The sequence below is a fragment of the Indicator indicator genome, chromosome 13 (genome assembly GCF_027791375.1).
Source record: "Indicator indicator isolate 239-I01 chromosome 13, UM_Iind_1.1, whole genome shotgun sequence".
NCBI classification, from domain to species: Eukaryota; Metazoa; Chordata; class Aves; order Piciformes; family Indicatoridae; genus Indicator; species Indicator indicator.
In genome coordinates, this window is record NC_072022.1 from 27,597,724 (window position 1) to 27,617,430 (window position 19,707).

The 19,707-nt window shown below is 48.0% G+C and overlaps 1 protein-coding gene across 1 annotated transcript in view; it reads left to right on the top strand.

The window, feature by feature from the left end:
• Nucleotides 1–1,150: 1,150 nt before the first annotated feature.
• Nucleotides 1,151–19,707, top strand: part of ARHGEF26 (Rho guanine nucleotide exchange factor 26) — a 35,712-nt gene continuing 17,155 nt past the window's right edge. Inside the window, exons 1-7 of the mRNA XM_054385769.1 lie at nt 1,151–1,249; nt 1,322–1,794; nt 1,924–3,037; nt 4,538–4,574; nt 6,552–6,697; nt 7,761–7,817; nt 10,714–10,874. Of these exons, the coding sequence (XP_054241744.1) occupies nt 1,151–1,249; nt 1,322–1,794; nt 1,924–3,037; nt 4,538–4,574; nt 6,552–6,697; nt 7,761–7,817; nt 10,714–10,874 (2,087 nt within the window). The remainder of the gene's footprint in view (nt 1,250–1,321; nt 1,795–1,923; nt 3,038–4,537; nt 4,575–6,551; nt 6,698–7,760; nt 7,818–10,713; nt 10,875–19,707) is intronic.

Genomic DNA, 19,707 nt, shown 5'->3' on the forward strand with positions numbered 1-19,707 from the left:
CAAACCCTCTAAGGCCTCCTAAAACGGAGGCAGGGCTCCACTAGTGAGGCCTCAGCCACCCTGTACTGCTTGGTGTGCTGCAGGCTCATTCTCCACAACAAAGCTTTTTGTGTTTCTCTCTTTCAGCTGAAGCCTGTGGAGAAATCATCTCTGCATCTTGCCGGGAAAGAAATCAAAGTTCCCTCCCAGAGCCAGGTGTGAGGAAACATCTGGAGCCTACTAAAGCTTTCCCTCTCCTCAGCTGCTCAGCTATTTCCTGAAGGTCACTGATATGTAAACGACCTCAAACGCTTCACTACCGTTTTGGGTGGCAGAGAAGTCGAGGGTGAAGGGCAGGATTAGCAGGAACAGTTCTGTGCTGCGTGGCTGCTTTCAAGTGCATTGCTGTCCCACCTCCAAACCTCCCAGGAGCATCTTCAGGTATTCCAGGTACTTCTGTTCTGCCAATCCAGATCAGATGCGTGTCACAGGGGCAGAAATCACACCCGGATTTGATCTTTGATGCATTTCAGGGGAGCCTGGCAAGTAATTGTGGTCTGTTTCAACACCACCAAAGCATTCTAAATGGTATTTTACATTCACAGCCAACGTGGCATTTAATAGTGGAGCTAAATAACTACCCAGGCTAAATGTTCTCTGCTCTGATTCAAATACAGGCATATTTTTTTTTTCCCCCCAACATAAGTGGAGACAATTTTTAACTGTGGAGAAGCAGGTAGTGAAGTAAGGGCGTGTTGTAATTACTACTGGGTGTAGTAGTTAGCAATTGTGTCTGTGTTAACTTCGGGGACTCTGCTCTGAGCCTCTCCCCTCCCGGCAGTGCCAGGGACTGTGGTGGGGGCATTTTTTTGAGGCACAAGATTTGCAGGGTGATGTAATTTGTCAGAATTGACGGTTTATGTCCTATTTTCCTAGCAAAAACCTGCTCCTTTCCCCCTAGCTCTTGGTAAGCAGGCAGCAAAGCAGCCCCAGCTGCCGCGTCCCCGGCTCTCGCTGAGCAGCAGGTGTTGGGACACAGCCTCAGGGGCGGCACAGGGCGAGGGCAGGGTCCTTGCCACGGACATCAACTCAAAGGTTTTTTTTCCCCTGTGTGGAAGGTTTCGTCCGTTCCTCCAGCGAAATCCCCAGGGTTGCCGTGGTTAGGAATCGCATGGACAGGAAAACTGCGCAGAGCGCCTGGAGGCTGGACCCGAGCTGGCCTGGATGTGACTCCTGCCCGCACTGCGCAAGAATTTTTGTCAGCACTGAGGTAAACAGATTCGAATTTTGCCGAGGTGTGACTTCAGTTGCTCTCGCCGAGCCCCCGGCTCCTCGCAGATAGCGCAGCTACCGCCAGCCGCGCCCGACCGGCTTCGCCTGGTTCCCGTTTCCCCGAAGCCGGGCGGACCGGGCGGGAACCGGGCCGCCCCTCCCCGACCAGCTCCCGCCTCTCCTTGCCCTGCCTTTCCCTTCCCGCCGCCCGCTACCTGGGGGCGGAGGGCAGGGGCGTGGCCCAGCGGCGGGGCCGGGCCGTGGCGGGGCAGCCCGGCGCAGCACCGCCGTGGCCGGTGGCGGAGCGCTGCGGAGAGGTTGCTCCTCCGCCTCAGCTGAGCCGCAGGTGGTGCGGGCAGGCGGCGGCCGTGCCCCACGGCCCTGGGGGCGCTGCCATGAGGTGAGGCCCGGGACGCTGCGGGCGGGACCGGTACGAACCGGGAACGGGCCCTCCCCTCGCCAGGCGGCCCAGCGCGGGCTCCTCGCAGGTAGCGGAGCCCCAGGCCGCGGGCGGGAAGCGCGGGCTGGGGGCGGGTGCGAGCCGTGAGTGTTTCTGCCGCCCCTCCTCTCCTTTTCCCTCCGCCGCCCGGCCCGCGCTCGCCCGGCGCCGGTGGGGCTGCCGCGGCCTGACGAACGTTTTGCTGATTGCTTCTCCCCTTTGGCGAACTGCAGGGAGCGGGCGGCGGCGGGGAGCGGCGTTGGGCCGGAGGCGCTGCCGGGACCCGAGGAGCGGGCGATGGATGGCGAGGCCTTGTTCTCCGACGAGAAGGCGGCGGCGCCGCGTTTGAAGAGGAGATCGACCCCCCGGCCCCAACCCCTCGCCTGGAGCAAAGCCCGGCCTCAGTCGTACCAGAGCCCCAACGGGGTGCTTTTCACCGACTTCCCCGTGGAGGACAGGTGCACCTTCACCGTGACTCAACCCGCCGGTACCGTCAGCACCTGCCCGCGCAGCGCAGCGCTGCGGAGGGGCCCTTCGTGTTTGAGCGCCGGCAAGGGATCCGTGTCCAACGGCGAGATGCGGCCTCCAACCCGTAACGCGATCTCTCCGGAGCGGCCCTCCCAGGTGCTCGCTGTGGTCTCGGACAGTTCTGTCGGGCTTACTGCCAACGGCACCGTTCCGTCAGCGGGAAGCCGACCGGGTCACCCCCTGAGGATCTGCAGCCAGTCCGCGCTCACCCCGCAGCAGGAGCAGATCGCTTTTGCAGCCAGCCCACAGCCTTCGCCTTACCCCGGGAACGGCGACGCGGCCGCGCTGCCCTCGCAATGCAGCAGGGTGGCCAAAACAGCGGAGAAAATGCCTCCGGCGACCCCCGCGAGGTCCCGGGCTGTGTCCCCAGAGGAAGGAGTAACCCCTTCGAGCCCGGGGTCCCCTCAGGAGGAGCCCCCGGAGCAGCAGCCCGTGGTGCTGAGCACTCACAGCCTCGCCGCTCTCAAAGTGGGCACGCAGCAGATCATTCCCAAGGGCTTGGCTTCTGAAATCAAGGTGACGAGCAAAGCCAGCGGCCGGAACGCGGAGACCAGCAAGAGGGTGCTGAAGGTTCGCAGCATGGTGGAGAGCCTCAGCCTGCCTTTAGTGGCCGATGCTGAGGAGGAGGTCGAGGGTGAACTGGACAGCCCAGGGACCCTGCGGCGTGGCCTGAGGTCGACATCTTACCGCAGAGCTGTGGTGAGCGGTGTGGACTTCGACAGCTCTTTGAACTTTAAGAAAAAAAACAGAATGTCCCAGCCCATCCTTAAAGCGGTTGTTGAAGACAAAGAGAAATTTTCCAGCCTGGGGAGGATAAAGGTAAGTTGTGCTGCTCGGTGACACTGTTTTGAATGGTGTAGCCTCGCAGGAGTGTGATTTGCACTTTCCCCTTTTTCTATAAATGCAGGTTTGGGGTATTTTTCTTTTTTCAGTTTGGTTTTTGCTCCCACAAAACTTTTCGTAGTTGAGTCTCGTAGCTCACCTATTAGTGGTGTTTTCAAAATACAGTGGTGGAGGCTTCAGGGACATGGTTCTATTGAAATCAGTGTTGATGGCAGTCCCACACTTGCATTTCCTGCTGGATTCCTCAGCACACCGAGGTTTGCTTTCACAATCGAATTAGTGTTTTAAAACCTGTTTCCCAGAAAGTAGTAAACAGAGAAAAAAAAAGCATCGACTTAAAGTCTGCCTGCTAGACAGACAGGGAGGAAGTTCACTTTTTCTGTCTTGCTCCTGAGATACTTTATACTGGTTTTAAAATCAAGATTTTTAAATTGATAGAGGCTACTTGGGGTATCTCTTTATAGCTTCATTCCGTTGCCTGCAAATGAGAGCAGAATGCCTGGTTTTAATTCTTGGCTGTAATGCCTTAGGAGCAGTAGATTTATATTGACTGTTAATGTATTTAAACTATAAAGACATACTGAAAATAATCTTCAACATCCCACGTTGTCATCCTGTATTTCTTTCTTTTTAAAGATGTTACTTAAAAGTATTGGTAGATTCCAGGGCGGAGGGGGAGTTGTCTAGCGTTATGTAATTAAGTACTCCAGGCTAAGGGCCAGTGCTGTAGTTATTAAATATTTATCAACTTCGTGACGCTTTTCAGCCAGAGTAAAAATCATGGGTTTGGAGGAGGCTTTTGTGGAAATGCTACAAGTGGTGAATTTGTGGAAGTACTACAAGTGGTGAAATAGGAATGGATCAAATAGCGACTTAGTGCTGAGTAGGAAGGTGGTTTGTTTCAGTTTGGTTTTGGTAAAGGACTTTTCAGTAGTTTGAAACAGGAGGACACGGCGAGGTCCTATCCTCAACACACAACTCTTCTTGCTAGTAGCACTTTTTTAAAACAGACTTCTCAGACCGTAAGACCTGCAGTGAAACAGCTGTTTGACTTCAAAGGTTTGTTATGGTCTCCAAACGCCAGTTTACGAAGTGCTTCATGTGGCTGTGCATTGCAGAGTGTGTGGAAAGAGGCAGCTGCTGGGTCGTGCATCTGGTAAAGCCCAGTGACAGTGGGGTGAGCTGAAAAATTCACTGAACTCTTGTAAAGCTGGCATGCTGGTCTTCTGAAAGATAGGGAAAATTAAGCATATTTTGGGCAAATACATATAAAGAGTGTGTGTGAGAGAGCAGCTTTCCCCTTTCTATGCTGAAACAGTTGTTTGCATGAGTACTTGCCCAGTGTCAGGAGTTTGTAGGTGAAGGCCTGTTAATTTGGTGCCTAAGCATCAAATAAAACAAATTCCTGCTACAGTTGGTTATTTTGTGTTCTGCTTTTAATGTGTGTTTATTTCTTTCTGTCAAAATTACCAGAAGAAAATGCTGAAGGGACAAGGGACATTTGATGGGGAAGGTAAGCCTTTTTCTGTGCAGACTTGATAATATGCTCAGTCATAAGAGAAATAATGTGCAGGTTCACTTTGTGTGCTTCCTCTGTCTGTAGGCAAAGACTAAATACCTTGGTTTTCACTAAAATGTGGAACAGGAGCTTTGGCGTTAGACATTCTGTTTTAAAGAATATATAATGGCAGGTTAAAAATGGGCTTGGTTTGAAGGGCTTCTTCGCAGCTCCAACTCCTGCGCCTCCTAAAAGATGAACTGGGTGATGTGTTTATCTCAGCCTAAACAGGTGAGGTGTGTTCCTCCAGCTGGGACTTGTTCCCTGTGACTCCTTCCAGGGGCAAGATGAGCTGTTGTGGACCAGCTCATGGGTTTGGGGTCATCACTTGCAGCAGACTCTGAGTTTTTGGGTCATGCAGTGATTCCTCTTTCCCTCATAAGGCAAGAACGCTGGGGTGAGTTCTTTGACTTTGTAATCCTTTGTTTTCTTGCTGCCTAGGCTTCAAGTTAAAGTGTCAGAAAAACACTGTCCTTGTATTTACTTTTTTGTGTGTTGCTCACTGATTCTGGGCTTGGCCAAGTTTGCTTCTTTTCCCAATATTTCAACAAGAAAAATTCTTCCCTGGCTATAAGTTCATAGAAGTTTCATTCTAATAACTGCTACTCTCCTGGCTTTTCTCTTAATGCCTCCTTATGGTCATCTCTGCTGCTGTTACCTTCCTTTAACTCTTGTTTCTATTTTCAGAACTTCCCACTGTTCTATTTTTATTGCCCCCAATCTCACTCTTATTTTTTTGTCTTTTCTCACACTGTCTCCTGGTGATGTTTTCTGGATTCTCTTCCAATGGCTTCCTTCTATCTTGGCTATCTTGGACTGATCCCAGCTAATGATTTTCTCTGTAATGCCTCTTGGAATTCAATTGCTGTACACAGTTTCCTGGCTTAGAAGTGTCTAAACTCTATGGACACATCCCAAGGATCAGATAGAAAGGGCCAGACCTGTTTGTGCTCTGTGGGAGTGGGACAGATGCACCCAGCCCAGGGAGGAACCTCAGGAACTGCAGCTGTATGAAGCAGCCAAACCCTTCACTACTTTCCCCTTTCTCGTGGAAGGGAAGACTGGATATAGAGCAAAGCCTGGCTCATCTCTAAAATACCTTTTAGGGTTTGCTTTCTTAACAGCTTTATCCCCCTGTAGGTTATTCTGCACTTGGATTTCTCTGTCCTGCCTGCTTCTGAAAGGGCTGTGTGGTCAGGGAAGCTGGGAGGTGGTGAGCACGCCTCAGTTCCTTTGCTGCTGGTGGTGCTGAATTCCTGCTGGCAGCACTGGAGCCTCTGAGGGGTGTTTTGTCTGAGGGTTCATAGGCCTCATGCTTGTTAAAACAAGCTTTGAAGATTCTGTCTGGAGGTTTTTAAGGCCCGGTTGGTGAGCAACCTGATCTAGTGTGAGGTGTCTCTGCCCATGGCAGGGGGGTTGGAACTGGACGATCCTTGAGGTCCCTTCCACCCCTGACAATTCTGTGATTCTAATTCTGTTCTCACATTTCTGAAATCTGGATAATTTCCTGAAGTGTGAAGATGATATTTAAAGCTGATGGAACCAAAGTTGGCATGGGTAGTGGGTTTCTGATGGGCTTGGAGGTGAAAAGAGCCAGAGCTTCACATCAGTGCCTGCTCTGCCGCCATGCGTGTCCTGTTTTGAAATCTTTGGCTTAATTACGAAGCACTGCACAGCAAACCAAGGGAGAAAAGATTGTTTTCTGTTTTTCCTTGACAAAGGCCACATCTGTTCTTTAATTCAGTCAGTGTGGATCTTCTGTGGTGGTACAGGGATCCATTGTTGCTGCACTGCACCATTGTCCACCCTAAGTAAGATGCTGTCTTTGTCTCTTGGCGTTCGTGAGCAGCACATGCACACTTGGGCTTCTCACATTGTTTAAATGCTAAGCAAACTTTGCAGCCATTAATGCCATACTGTTGTTGTTCATAGAAAATGCTGTGTTGTATCAGAACTATAAAGAAAAAGCACTGGACATAGATTCTGATGAAGAGTCTGAGCCCCGAGAGCAGAAGTCAGATGAAAAGGTTGTTTTCCACTATAAGCCTCTGAGATCAACATGGAGTCAGCTGTCAGTGGTGAGTGTCTGATTATTGTGCAGCCAAAGGCACAGCATCTAAGCAAGTCCTTGGCTAAAGGAGTTCTTGGCTAAAGGTTTGACTGTGTACAGCTAGAAGCTGGATATTGGGTAGATAGAAGTAGACATGGATATTAGAAAGGAAGTCTTGACAGTGAGAGTGGGGAGACACTGGAACAGGTTGCCCAGGGAGGTTGTGGATGCCCCCTGCCCTGTTCAAGGCCAGGTTGGATGGGACCTTGAGCAACCTGGGCTACTGAAAATCATCCCTGCCCAAGGCAGGGGGTTGGAACTAGATGATCTTGAAGGTCTCTTCTATCTCAAACCATTTTGTGAATCTTTTCCCTCCCAAAATGTAAGGTGTCTTAATATTTTTTTTTGATTGACAAGTTTGCAGCTATTCAGATAGTACTGCCCCAAATTAAGAAGTCTCAATTTAACTTCTGTTCAGGTTTTATGTAAGGCAGTTCCAACAGTGTGGAAAATGAGGCTTTGACTGGAGCTCATGATGGTTGTATTTGGAGAGCTGGGGCAAACTCATCTGGGCTTATTTAGCTGTGGGGTGCAGAGTTGGAGACACCTCATCATGGGCTTGAGGATGGCAATAACAAGGATATTGACTTGGCACTTTGCCATGTCTGCTTTCTGGAGGAGCTCAAGCTTTACCCTGTAGTTTTTTTGGCCAACAGACTACCTGTCTGGGCAGTTTCTCTGTGCCTTTAGCACAAATGACAGCACTAAGATTTTTCAGGATCACTTGGAAAATGAACCTTGTGATGTCCACATGTTGGAAATCTAAGGAGGGAGCAGTTTGCGTGCTTCTGTGTGTGTGTAAAATCCATGGGGGTTGTGCAGGAGGATTCAGCTGTGCCTGCTTTTGCAGCAGTAGTTGTGTGTATCTTGACAAGTGAAATGACAGGCATTATTGACTTCTGGGTTTGTTGCTGTCTTTAAGAACTGGACAGATTCTTCTGCTGATTAAGTGTGATGTTTTGATAGTCCTGGTTTTTAAATTGCATTCTTCTACAGGAGCTGTGAACAATTTTCTTTATTTTTTTTTTTAGGTCAAGAAGAATGGATTATCAGAAGCCATCAGCCAGGAGGAAAGAAAAAGACAGGAGGTACTTTTGAAGTAAAACACTCTTTCTTGCTGATGGTTCAGGGATGCACTGCATGCCTAATGGAGTGCTCTGTTTGTTGTAAGGACACAAGTTCATCACACTGCTTCCTGTCCTAGAGTGAAGTGTCTTCTCTCCCCAGGGAGAATAAATAAACAAAACCTGTCTGTGGCTGGTGTGCACGTGTCCCTGCCACAGTTCCTCTGCCAGCCTCCTTGCTGGAGGAGTGCTTCCTGCCATGCTGGCTCCAACAGATGCAGCAGTGAACCAGGGGAGGTGTAAAATTAACCTGGAGCTTGCACAGGGCAGGAGGTGTCACATGAATTTTTAAAGGCAACTAGGAACAAAGAAAGCTCTTTACAGAGCCCTTAGTTGTAACTAATGCTGTGAACAGTGGTGAACACTGCAGCACTGTGGTGTAGCTAACCTTTGCCTTTCACACTGAAGTAGGTTACAACACAGACAACAGCAGCAGTTACTCATGTAGTTATCTCTCCTCTCTGTCTTTTTTCCCCTTTGCTCCTTCTCTCCTCTCTGCTTTCCACTTTCTCTCTGCTCCTTTTGTCCACTGTATCTGCTTTACCCTCCTTCCTTACTTACAGGGGCTATATCAAAATGAATGAGAGGTGTTGAACAGAATAGCCTGACCTAGCCAGCTACATACCTGCACTTCTGGAGATATGTCCTTCCCTAGAAAAATCCAAGTGTTTGTCCATAGAAACACTGCAGCATTACCTGCCCTGTGGTACTTCCACTGCCTTCATTTCACTTCAGGACACACCTCAGTGACTACAGCCCAGTCAGACCTGTGAAGGTCACAGATGTGGGTGGCAGGCATCAAGTACAAATTCAGCTGTGACCTGCAGGAATATCTTTAGATATGAAATTGGAACATCTTGTATTGCATGCATGAGGTCTAGACAACAGTTTGGGGTTGTTTTTTTTTCATTTAATGTTCCATTTCTACACCCTCTTCTTCAACTTTTTGGGGGGAGGAGGCTGTGCAGCAGCTCTGCTCTCCTGTCTCCTGCTGGGAAGCTCAGACACAAGGCATTTACTTCAGTCATATCCTTTAGGAGCCTTTAGTCTGTGTTTCCTGGAGTCATATTTACATCCTTTCAAAGAGAACAAGTTCTTTGGATGCCTTTTAAATGTAAAACCTTGAATGCCACCAAAAAATGTTTTCAAGCCTGAGGGTTTTTTAATTTGAATATTAGAGGCTCATTCTTTCAGAAGGAACCTAAATAAATATTCTTAAGATGGAGTTGTACTACCAAGCCTTGCTTTTGCTCTATTTCTTTTAAATTACCTGCTATCAGTTGCTCCTTATACTTCAAATAGCTTTTCAGAAGCTGTTAGATTATTTTTGCCATCACAATACATTGTCTCTGCAGAAAAATAGATTTGTTTGTGTTCTCCCCTGATTAAATGTCAGTGTCATGCATTCCTGTGCATCCATCCTCCAGAACACATTGCTGAGGTGAATCTTGTCTAGAGCAAATGTGGGAGGTGGTTCAATCCCCATCCCTGGAGGTGTTTACAAGAGGCAGAGCTGTGGTGCTGAGGGCCATGGTTTAGCAGTGGACTCAGAGAATGGTTGGACTGCAGTGATCTTAAAGGTCCAACCAAAACTACTCAGTGATTCTATGTGTACCTGGTGCTGGCAGAGCAGGGTTCCTCTAGAGCACATACATCAGAGCAGCTGAGTGAACTCTTCCCAAGGCCTGACAGCTGTGAGACCCTCTGTCTTCTCTCCTCCTGTTTGTAGAGCCTCAGGCACTGGCCCTTCTAAATACACAGATCTGCACTGTTGCTTTTCAAGTACAGATTTCTCCCTTGAGAATGCTTGGAGAAGTTAGTGGTAGATTAACTAAGGCAATTAGAAATGCAAGCATTTACAGGAGTTGTATTGAGAACAAAGTTGTTTTACCTCTGCTGATGGTGTTAGTCTGTCTCAGCAGCAGATGACAAAGGAGGCTTGGTGGAGCTCCTGACAAAAGGGTTCATGAAGATATGTTTGTATGTCTATACATGGAGAAAACCCCATTAGATTAACAGCAAATAAAGCCTGGAGAGCTTTTGGAAGGGTGTCTAAAAGCTGACTAGGTTTCTACATGAGATGAAAACCCAGTGGACAAGTATCTAGATTTCAAAGTCCAGGTTTGCTTTGTACCTCAGCCAGCTGGTGTAAATAGTGCCTGCTCTTAAAATGGGAGGCTGATAAGACACAGAAGTTATTCATGGGAAGTGAGGGATGCACTGGATCCTGGTCACTCATCACTGAAGGAGACAGTGACTGCCACACCTCCTGTCTGCAGGCTTTGTTCCTGCTGCAGAGAGTTCAGCTTCTCTGTGCCTGCCCCTGGCTTGAGATTGTAGAAGTATCAGAGGGATCACTGCTGAGCTCTGGCCAAACCCTCAGTTTTTCAAAGGGTTTTGCTTTTCTGCAGGTGCTTGGGCAAGCAGAGTTCTGTTAGCCAAGAAAGTAATTGCTTTAAAAAGCAAAAGCAAACACTGGCTGTCACAGCAGTGTGGCAGATGAGAAGCTTCTATCAGGACCACAGAAACACGTGTTGGGCTTGGAGTTTAAATAAACCACAACCCCAAACCCACCTCTCAGGAGTATGAATGGGGTGTGATCACACTTGGTGTTTTGCCTTCAAACTCTGATTGCAATAGAGAAGTCTGAATATAGAGGGGTTTTAAAGTATTTTTATTTTCCTGGTGTCGAATCACTTAGAAATAAGTAAATGATGCAGCTCCCATGGAAATGAACATTTCATAATCTCCAGCTTACACCCAGTATGTTTGCACCTCTCCTCCCCATTTTCATGGCAAACTTAACAGCAGATTGGCCAATAGTAACTGTGTTTTCTTTTTCTCCTCTTCCACTTTGCAGGCCATATTTGAAGTGATTTCTTCTGAGCATTCTTATTTGCTGAGTTTGGAGATTCTGATCCGGATGTTTAAAAATTCCAGGGAGTTGAGCCTCACAATGACCAAAACAGAAAGCCACCACCTCTTCTCCAACATCACTGATGTCTATGAAGCCAGCAAGAAGTAAGTGTGGCACAGTGCATGTGTGCACTGAAGAAACACATCCATGTTGATACATCCAGCATTCATACCTCCTCTTACCATCCAGCAAGCTAAGTTTAGTCTGCCCTTATTAAACTGTTAAATTGAGCAAGAGTTTTGTACTTGCCCTGCAGGGCTGACTCTTGCCAGTGCTCACCTCAGTCAGGGAATTGGTGTTTACTTTCTGCAGTACTTGGTGTGCTGCCTGAGCCTGGTGTGGTCAATGTCAACAGCAGAGGGTTCCACTGCTTGAGACAGTGCTGTGCAACCACAGACTGGGATTTTTGGTACAGACACAGCTGCTGAGTTGGGCTTTTGGTGAGTTTCTTCAGTGCAAACAAGAAGATTGGACACAGTAAACCAGTGCCTAATGAAAGGGAAACCTTGGCAGATGTTTACAAATGCTGAAAAGCTCATGGTGATAGTTGCTGCCAGCATAGTTTGATGCCAACATGCATAGGTGTGTGCTTGCTGTGCTTTCAGGGCCACCAGTGCTGCAGGATGGTTGTTGAATTAGGCTTGGCTTTCTGACTCCTTCCTTTTCCTGCCCTGGCTAATAGCAGTATCAGCAGGTGAATCACTGTGACCTACAGAACTGAAAAATAACAATCTGCTGCTTTTCTTATACCTTGTTTGCAGTTGGACTCAAGCACCATGGCTAAAAGATGCAGCTGGCCTTGTTAGGATATTGATTGATCTAAACCATAGCACTGCACAGCTTTACACATACCTCATCTGAATTGTGAGCAGAATAATGATAGCTCATGTCCGAAATGGGGCTTGGTGGCTTGAGAAAGCATCTTGTCAAACTGGGAATATTTCTGGAGTCAGCCCTTTCCACCTGGACAGCTTTTTTTTTTTTTTTTTTGTTTGTTTGTTTGTTTGTTTGTTTGTTTGGTTCTTTCTCTCCTTTGTTTTCTTCTTGCAGAAATCAATGCTCTGAATTCTTTAGTGTTAAAGCCACGTTTACCATTGTGGAACTTCTCAAGTTTCATGTTCCCAGTTATGGTCATGGCCTTTCTTGGCTTCTGCTTCTCTGCATCCCCACACAGTCTGTGGAATTTTACATCTGCTGTGCAGCAGTTAGACTTTGTCTTCTGAAGTGGATGGAGTAACAAGACTTTGTTTTGTGGAACACACATGTGAAGGCCTAATGCATTGGGTCAAGTGCAGCCTGAATTTAGGAGCTGTGTAGGAGGTGTACATTTGGACTTGGTCAGTACACCTCTCTCCTCCATCCTCTTGTTCCTTTTGTTTTCTCTCCTTGTATGGTTGAGGTCTTTTGCCAGCAGTTGGATGTTGTCTGAATCCTTTTCTTTCTCCAAGGAATAGTGCTTGGCAAGGGTTTCTCCTCACAGGAAATGTGAACTCTAACAGTGAAGTATCAGGAGCCCAATTTTGCTAGATACATGCTGGTGTCCCAGAACCATCACATGTTAGAAGGCAATGCTATGTTTTTAGCTAGCTTGATAGAAGTGAAAGGTTTAATTAGGCTGCAGCCCTTGGCTTGTTACTGTAAGACACAGCTGACCACACAGGACAGCTGTGTGAGTAGGGTGGACTTGGCTTTCCCCTGTGTTCAGCAAACCTCCCAAAGCATTACAACCTCTTCTACATTTCTCACTTCAAATGCTGAAAGCAGAGATGGGGGTGGGGAGAGCAATGTTTTTAGGGGAATTCTTACAACCCTTTTGATTTAATAGTCCTCAGAGGAAGTGGGAGGGGAAAAAAACAGGCCAAGAAGAAGATGGAAAACTACCACACTAGCCTAAAATTATCATATTCTTTCTTGTCTGGAAAGTCTAATGGTTTAAGAGCTTGTGTTTTTTATAACTTGGAGTAAAAACAGCATTCAGAACTCCTTTTTAAGCTTAAATGAAAACATATTTTATTTCTTCAGTTATGCAATACTGTTGAGCTATAACAAAACTTGGTGCTGGCTTTCTGCAGCCTCATTTGTGTAAGCAGTGAAAGTGATTTTCAAAGGAAGGCTTCTTTCTGTCACTTCCCCTTTTCAAGGTCTTTCCAGGCAGCAAAATCCATCTTTTTGTTCTAAAACTCTACTAAAAATAGGCATCTGTCTGTGATGATGGATTTTAAGCAGCCTTTCCTTTTGAAAATACAAAATCTGAGTATCAGTGGGTTTGGGTGCTCAGACAAAAGCTTGGTGACCATGAACTGATAAAAATGCTATCTTCAGTCCAAACTGCTTAAAGCTCCTATCTAGGAACTTCGACTTAGAACATATTCAGTAGAAACTCTCCAGCTCACCAAGATAGGATCCTAAAGCATGACAAGGCCATTTCTGCTGGAACAAAGCTGCCTTTGTTAGCAGCAGAATGCAGACAGCAAAGCCATCTCTGCTTTTGGGAGCTCATTGGAATGCCTCTAACAAAGAGGAGTTGATGTGAATGATGTGTGTGTTTGTGCATGGAAACATCCTGTAAGGTGGCTCAGAAAGCTCAGCAGCCTTGTGTGGAGAGCTGGAGTTACTGAATGCCAGAGCACAAAATCACACACAGGCTGCAACCCGAGGCAGTGCTGCGTTGAGCTGTGAGCTGAGGGATGTCCTGGGGGCAGCTTGCTCAGAAACAAAAGCCTGTGTGGTCTGAGAATGCTGTGCAATCAATCTCACCAGGAAGAAAACCTCTCTCCAGTCTCCCCCATGCTGCAGAAGAGGTCACTTTCCCAAGAGCCTGGCTTGGGAAAGGGGAGTTACTGGAGGGAATGAGTGAAGTGTCTTGAAGAGTAATTGGTCTGACAGGTCAGATCACCAAATTTATAGGGGAGAGGAAAGCCTGAGTGTTTTGTTTCTCTCTGCCATTAAGGCCAGCAGAAGACAGAAAGCTTATAGAGTATCTCTCAGGTTAGCATTAGCAGGAAAAAAAAAAAACCCACAATGCAAAAATGTTTTGACAGGTTCTGACTGTGTTTTTAAAACTCTGTCTTGGTTTTGGTAGAGAGGCCAATGGGTTTGTGAGGTTGGTTAATATCTTCCCTGAGTATCCTCCTCTGTGTCTGTCTGAAGATGTGTGGAGAACCAGGTGAGCTTTCTCACAGCACTTTGTCAGCAGGGTTAATGTTCCACCTCTTCCCAGCATACTTTGAATGATGAAGCTTCATCTTTTTCCATGGGAAAAATACAGCCCTAGCCTTCTTTTAAGGAGTGTGTGCTGAATCAGTTACCTAGACTCTGGGGAATGCAGACCTCTGCTCAGTTTTGTTGAAAGATTAAAAAAGGGAAAAAAGCCACCCCAAAAGCTGCATACAACAAAGCAGCAATTAAAAGGTCAGTCCTGTGAGCAGCCCTTGGTGGTTCAAGTGAGCTGCAGTGCAGGAGAATTATTCAGGAGTTCTGGATCACTGTGGGCTTGGTCTGTACTCTCTATTTTTACCACAGTTATTCTCACTGACAGCTTTGGAGGAAAGCTGACTCCTGTGTTGAGGGCACCCAGCTCAGTGTGGCTCTGCTGATGGAGAGGTGGCACTGAGCTGTGATCTGGGTGACAACCTCTGAGCTCTTTCAGGGAAAATTGTCCAGTATGAACCTTTTGAAGCAGATAAGTAGATGAGTAAGGCTGAGGGATTATGTTGGATATGATGGACAGAGTAATGGGAAAAAACCCTCCCAAGTGATGTGGTGGAAGCAGGATGTGAGGCAGCTGCAGCTCTGCAGAAGCTGTTGTGCTGCCCTGACCCACAGCAGGTGCTGGGGGGCTCTCAGATAGAGAGTTCTGGAGGTGCTGCAGAGCACTGCTAAATTTACCACTTGGGGCTTTGCCTTTCTCCTAGCCTTGCTGCATGATCTGCCCTTACTGCCTACGGGACCTTTTCTGATTGTCAGGAGCTTCCAGGGATTATGGAGGACTTTTTCTCTTTGTTTTTCTTTAAATGGTAGTTGTCCACAGAACATGTTTATGGATGTACATCACCCTGCTGAGCTGGAACAGTGCATTTACCCTTGGGTTTCCTCATTGCTTCCTTGCAAACTCTTCCATAGCTTGTTCAGACATTACTGAACCAACCCTCTGTCTTTTAATATCTAGGATCTGCTTGTTTAGAGGCTTCTGGCAGCTGAAATAACTCTGCACTGTTTCTCTGCAAAGGCCCAGCAGCCTTGGTAAACATAGCTGGAGAATAATGGGCAGTTGGCACTGGCATCCCAGTGATTGTTCCTTTAGCATTCAGCTTCCTTATTGGAGACAAGATTAGATATGACTTCAATACCCAGGAACAGCAAATCTAAACAGAATCCTACCTCCCTCAGCCCGTGTTCTTGGGGGAGCAGGATTCAAGAGAAAGAATGCTTGATTCCAAGGAGTTTGAAAATGCTTATCCATGTATCTGAGCACTGTTACAACACAGAATGCAGTAAATACCTGCAGTTTCCTCTGCAGAAAGTGTTACTGAAGAAAACAGCTAGTTTTTCAGGAAACATAATAAGCCTTTGGCCATGAAGTATTCACTGAACCATACTGAAACCTTTCCCTCAAGAGATTTCCACCTTTAGGGTGTGCTTCCAGACTGGGTAAATAACTGAGTTGCTAAAGTTGGGAGAAGGATGTCACAGGAAGCTTAGTTGGGCAGTGGCTCTGCCATGGTGACTGGAGGATGGTGTGAGCCTCTTCTTCCCAGCGCTGCTGCCCTGCCCTCCAGGTTCCCAGAGCTTTCCTTTCCTGCAGCTCTGATGGGCCAGCTGCACTCATGGTGGTGACCAGAGCAGGGAAGCACTTTTCTGGCCAGTGCCTGTGGAGACGTTTCTCAGCCCCAAGTGAGATGGAGCTGTGGGGAGGTTACCAGTGGGGTGGGTTTAATGCTTACAAGATTTTCTGAGAACAGTCAGAGTTCTAATACAGCACTGGTTTGGAGTAGTGTGGAGAGATGAAGTGGGCTTCAGTACCTTCAGTCCATCCTGTGTGTAGTCCTCTTGAGTCTGTGCCTCAGTCCTCAGTTTCTGCTGTCCCTCTGAAGGAATGCCAGCTAATCATAAAGAAAGCTGAATCTCTTCACAGTTTGCTTGTCTCTGACTTGTGTGATCCCTGAGAAATTAAATATAGCTCCTGCTAGATTTCACAGCCCCTGCCTTCTCTTTGCCTTCACACCTGCTCAGGGGAGATCAACACCTCTTGGAGAGGCTGCCTGATAGGCTTCCATAAGGCTGCCTGCAGCAGGGTGTGAGTGGAGGGCATTTTTGCAGTTGAGGATCTGTTAGCAACGAATCCAGCCTGAGCCTGAAGCTCGGCAGTAAAACCAGATGGGACTGCAAGCTGGGCTAACCTTGCTTTACTTTGTCACTGACAGACTGTGCAGTGTCTTCAGGGAACACCAAGAGAATATCAGACTTGCAGTGTCTTTATGGATCTTTTTTTTTCCTCCAGCACAGAGTTCATGAAGCAAACAGTGAGTTGCATAAAACTTCAACAGTGCTGGTGTGTCCCAGGGCCATTTGCTGTGTCATTTAAATGCTGACCACACAGCCATGTGTCTGATTCTCTGCCTCCATGGTGTTCTGCCCAGCAGAGCATGAAATGTTGGTCACTGCAGTTGTGGTAGCTTACCTGCAAGGCCATGGTAGGAATTACTGAGTTGGAGAAGGAAACTGGCATCACCAGAACAATGGCATGAAGCTGCCATCTGCTATATTTCCTTGTACTGAAACCCATCTGCATGTTATGTAAACATCCTCTGTTTAAAACAACCAAACAACAAAGCAACAGAATAATGCCCCAGCAGCACTGGTAGCTGCCTTCCTGGAGCCTCTGGCTCTCCTGTGACCTAGCTCCTGCATTGGGAGTTGCTTAGGTGCATGGTTGTGTTTTAAGGACAGAAGTACTTAAATTGTAAAGCCTTCCAGCCATCACCCCAAAACTATTTATCCAGTAGGTGTTTGTGTGCTTCCCTGCAGAGCATCACTGATACCATCATCTGAAACTTGGTGCCCACACAGATCCTCTCAAGCAGTCCTGCTTTGGGCCTTGAAGGGTTTGTTCTAGGAGCAGCTTAGGAATCTTCCACCAATATCCAGGTGCATGGTTGCTGCAGGAGGTGCTGCCTCTTTCTTTGGTGGCAAAGGGGTGGTTGAGCAGCTCTTGGAACTTGCAGCTTTGCTGTCCTTGGGCAGAGGCTGCTGAGGAAGGGAGAAGCAGCCTGTCTTAGCTGAGGCTGTGACGTGTCTCCAAGAGAACTGCCTTTGCCTGGCAGAAAAAAGAAAAATGTGTAGCTTTGAAAAGGCCCCAGGTTGTTAGTGAGTGCAGAAGTCTCTGTTTAGCAGGGCTGTCAGGGTGGGAGGATGTATGTCTGTTCCCTGGCTCCTCTCAGGCATCACTGGGTCAGGCTGCTTTGTTTAAGTGAAGCTTTATACCTCGAGTTCATGAGCTGAGAGCTTTCCCTGCAGCTGGGTGAGTCAGGCTGCCTTGTTCCACGTTCCCTGGCTAGCAGTGGGGTTGGTCTGGGCAGTGTCACACCTGGGGATCTGCCTGCTGAGAGTGGGCTTGGGTGGCCTACGTGGTCCTGCTGTGACTTGTGCTGGGCATGTGGTTGTCCCAGCCTGAAGATCTTGAATGCTGTTGTTTATGGGTTATATGAAAAGCAGCTTCATGTGCAGCAGCATCAAACCCTGCAGCTTTCTCCCTGCCTGTAGCTTCATGTTGCTGCCCTGGATAACTTCTTCTGCAGGTGTGTAGGGATGAGGCTGAGGTGGCCATGCTGGCACAAAGCAGCCCACCAGCACTTGGAGCTGTGCTGTCACCTCCCATCACTGCATCCTGCCCCTTGGCTTTCTGTGCCAGGTAGCTGCTGCTCTGCTCCTGGGCTGTAAAGCAGTGTGATGGGGATCAGTCAGCTTGCACTTTGGACTTGCTTTCCTTTCCTCTGGTGGTTGCCACCTTGGCACGGGTGCCCTTCTGGGAAGGGTTCATGGGGAGTGTTTGTGCTGCCTCTGGGAGGTGTGTGCTGTGCTGGTACCTGCTGGGCTGTGAGGGGCAGCAGGGCAGGAGCCTGTGGAGGAGTTTTACCATTCAAAAGGAAATGACAAATGCCAGGCTCCCTCTGGAGAGGACCCTGGACACTCAGTCACTGTTTGTGGATGGTGCTGGAAAATTCCCTGGCTGATCCACTGCCCTCAAGACTAAGCAATGCTTAACGCATGTTGTTGTGTGGTTTGTGTTTTTGTAGTAACACAAATTTCTTCTCAAAGGTCAGGATTGATCCGTTCCCCTGTGTCCAGGGACAGCAGCAGTGTCTGGCAGTGCTGAGGCCTGGGGGTTTTGGAGCTGGGGGCTGCAGATGCTATGCCAGGCTTGCAGAGAGCAGCAATGTTCCATGCCTGGCTGTTCTGTCCTCCACTGTCTGTCCTGGGCCTGTGCCTGAGTTTGGCTGCTCCAGCAAGTGTGTTCCATGGGAATGGCCTCAGACCTGTTGCCAGAAAGCTGCATGCAATGCTTTACAAATGCATTGTTTGTGACACCAGAGACCACTTTGTCTGTGCCAAATGAGTGTGTAGGTAACTTGTCAGACTCAGGCAGAGGCACTCTGCTGCTTCTCACTGCTATAAAAAGCATTCAGCATGGGAAAGGGTTGAAAGTGAAGGCTCCCTTTGTGATGTCTTCATAATTTAGCAAAGGGATTTACATCCCTGGTGCCCCAGAGTGCTCTTGTCAGTGGCATTGGCTGGGGGAGCTGAGAGGTGGTGTTGTGAGCTGGGCAGCATTGAGCTGGGTGCTACGAGCAGTTGCTCGCTGTCTCAGGAATCTCTCTGTACAGAGCAGGCTGGCAGGGCTGCCCTGGCCTTGCTGCAGGGCTGGATCTCTGCCAGAGGCTGTAAAGAGAGGAAAAGGCAAGTGGCTTCCCAACAGCCCAGTTAATTGTGAGTAGGCCTGCTGAGAGGCCTTCCAGTTTGCTGCAGTGAAGGAACAGGCTGGTAGCTCTGTCTCTTGTGGTGTTTGGTTGTGGAATGTGGAAATGGTTTTTCCATCTTTTACTATTTTAAGTTACTCTTTACCCTCAAAAAAAGTAGTAATTGTGTTGCAGATGATAAGCTTCCCTTCCTGATGAGAAGGTTCATACTTGGAGAGGCTAATCACAAACTTTATTATGTTAACCTGAAATAAATTGATGCCTGTTTCCCCCTTGCCTTATCTATAAGAGGAGGAAGTTAGTGTGGATTTTCTGCTGTCACTGGATAGTGATACCACCAGCAATATCACCAGGAGGCTTAATCTGCATCATAATCTTCTTCCTGCAAGGTATGTAGGTCAGTATCACATCAAAAAAACATGAAGCGGGACTAAAAATGAGCTTTGAAAGAAGGAATCTCTAAGCCAGGCTGCAGTTCACTGCCACCCAGAGAATGGCTTTGCTGGTGACAAGACTGGTGTTCACAGTGGCAAGAGGAACAGTAGCACTGTCCTGAGTGGCTAGCAGTGGAGAGGTGCCTGAACCTGCAAGGAGATACAAAATGAGTAGGCAAAAAGTCAGCTAAATATTTGAGAGCCTTGACAAGAGCCTTGACTGCAAGCAGCAGTGGCACCACCCCAGCTGGCCCTGTCGCCAGCCCTGTCATGCTGGGTTGTGTGCTCTGTCATTCTGCACACAATAAAATGACCTCAGAGTAACTTTATCAGGGGTTCTTTCCCTCTTTAGCTCTCTTGGGTGCTGATCACCTGGTTTTGGTGGCTTCAGGTGTTCCACACTTAGTGCAGTGTCAGACCTTCCACCCAGTCTGCTCTTTGCTGACCTCACTCTCTGCAGTGAGCTGTCACTTGGCTTCCATAGTGATGCTTGATGTCATTCACCTACTTGGACTTTCTGACCTCTC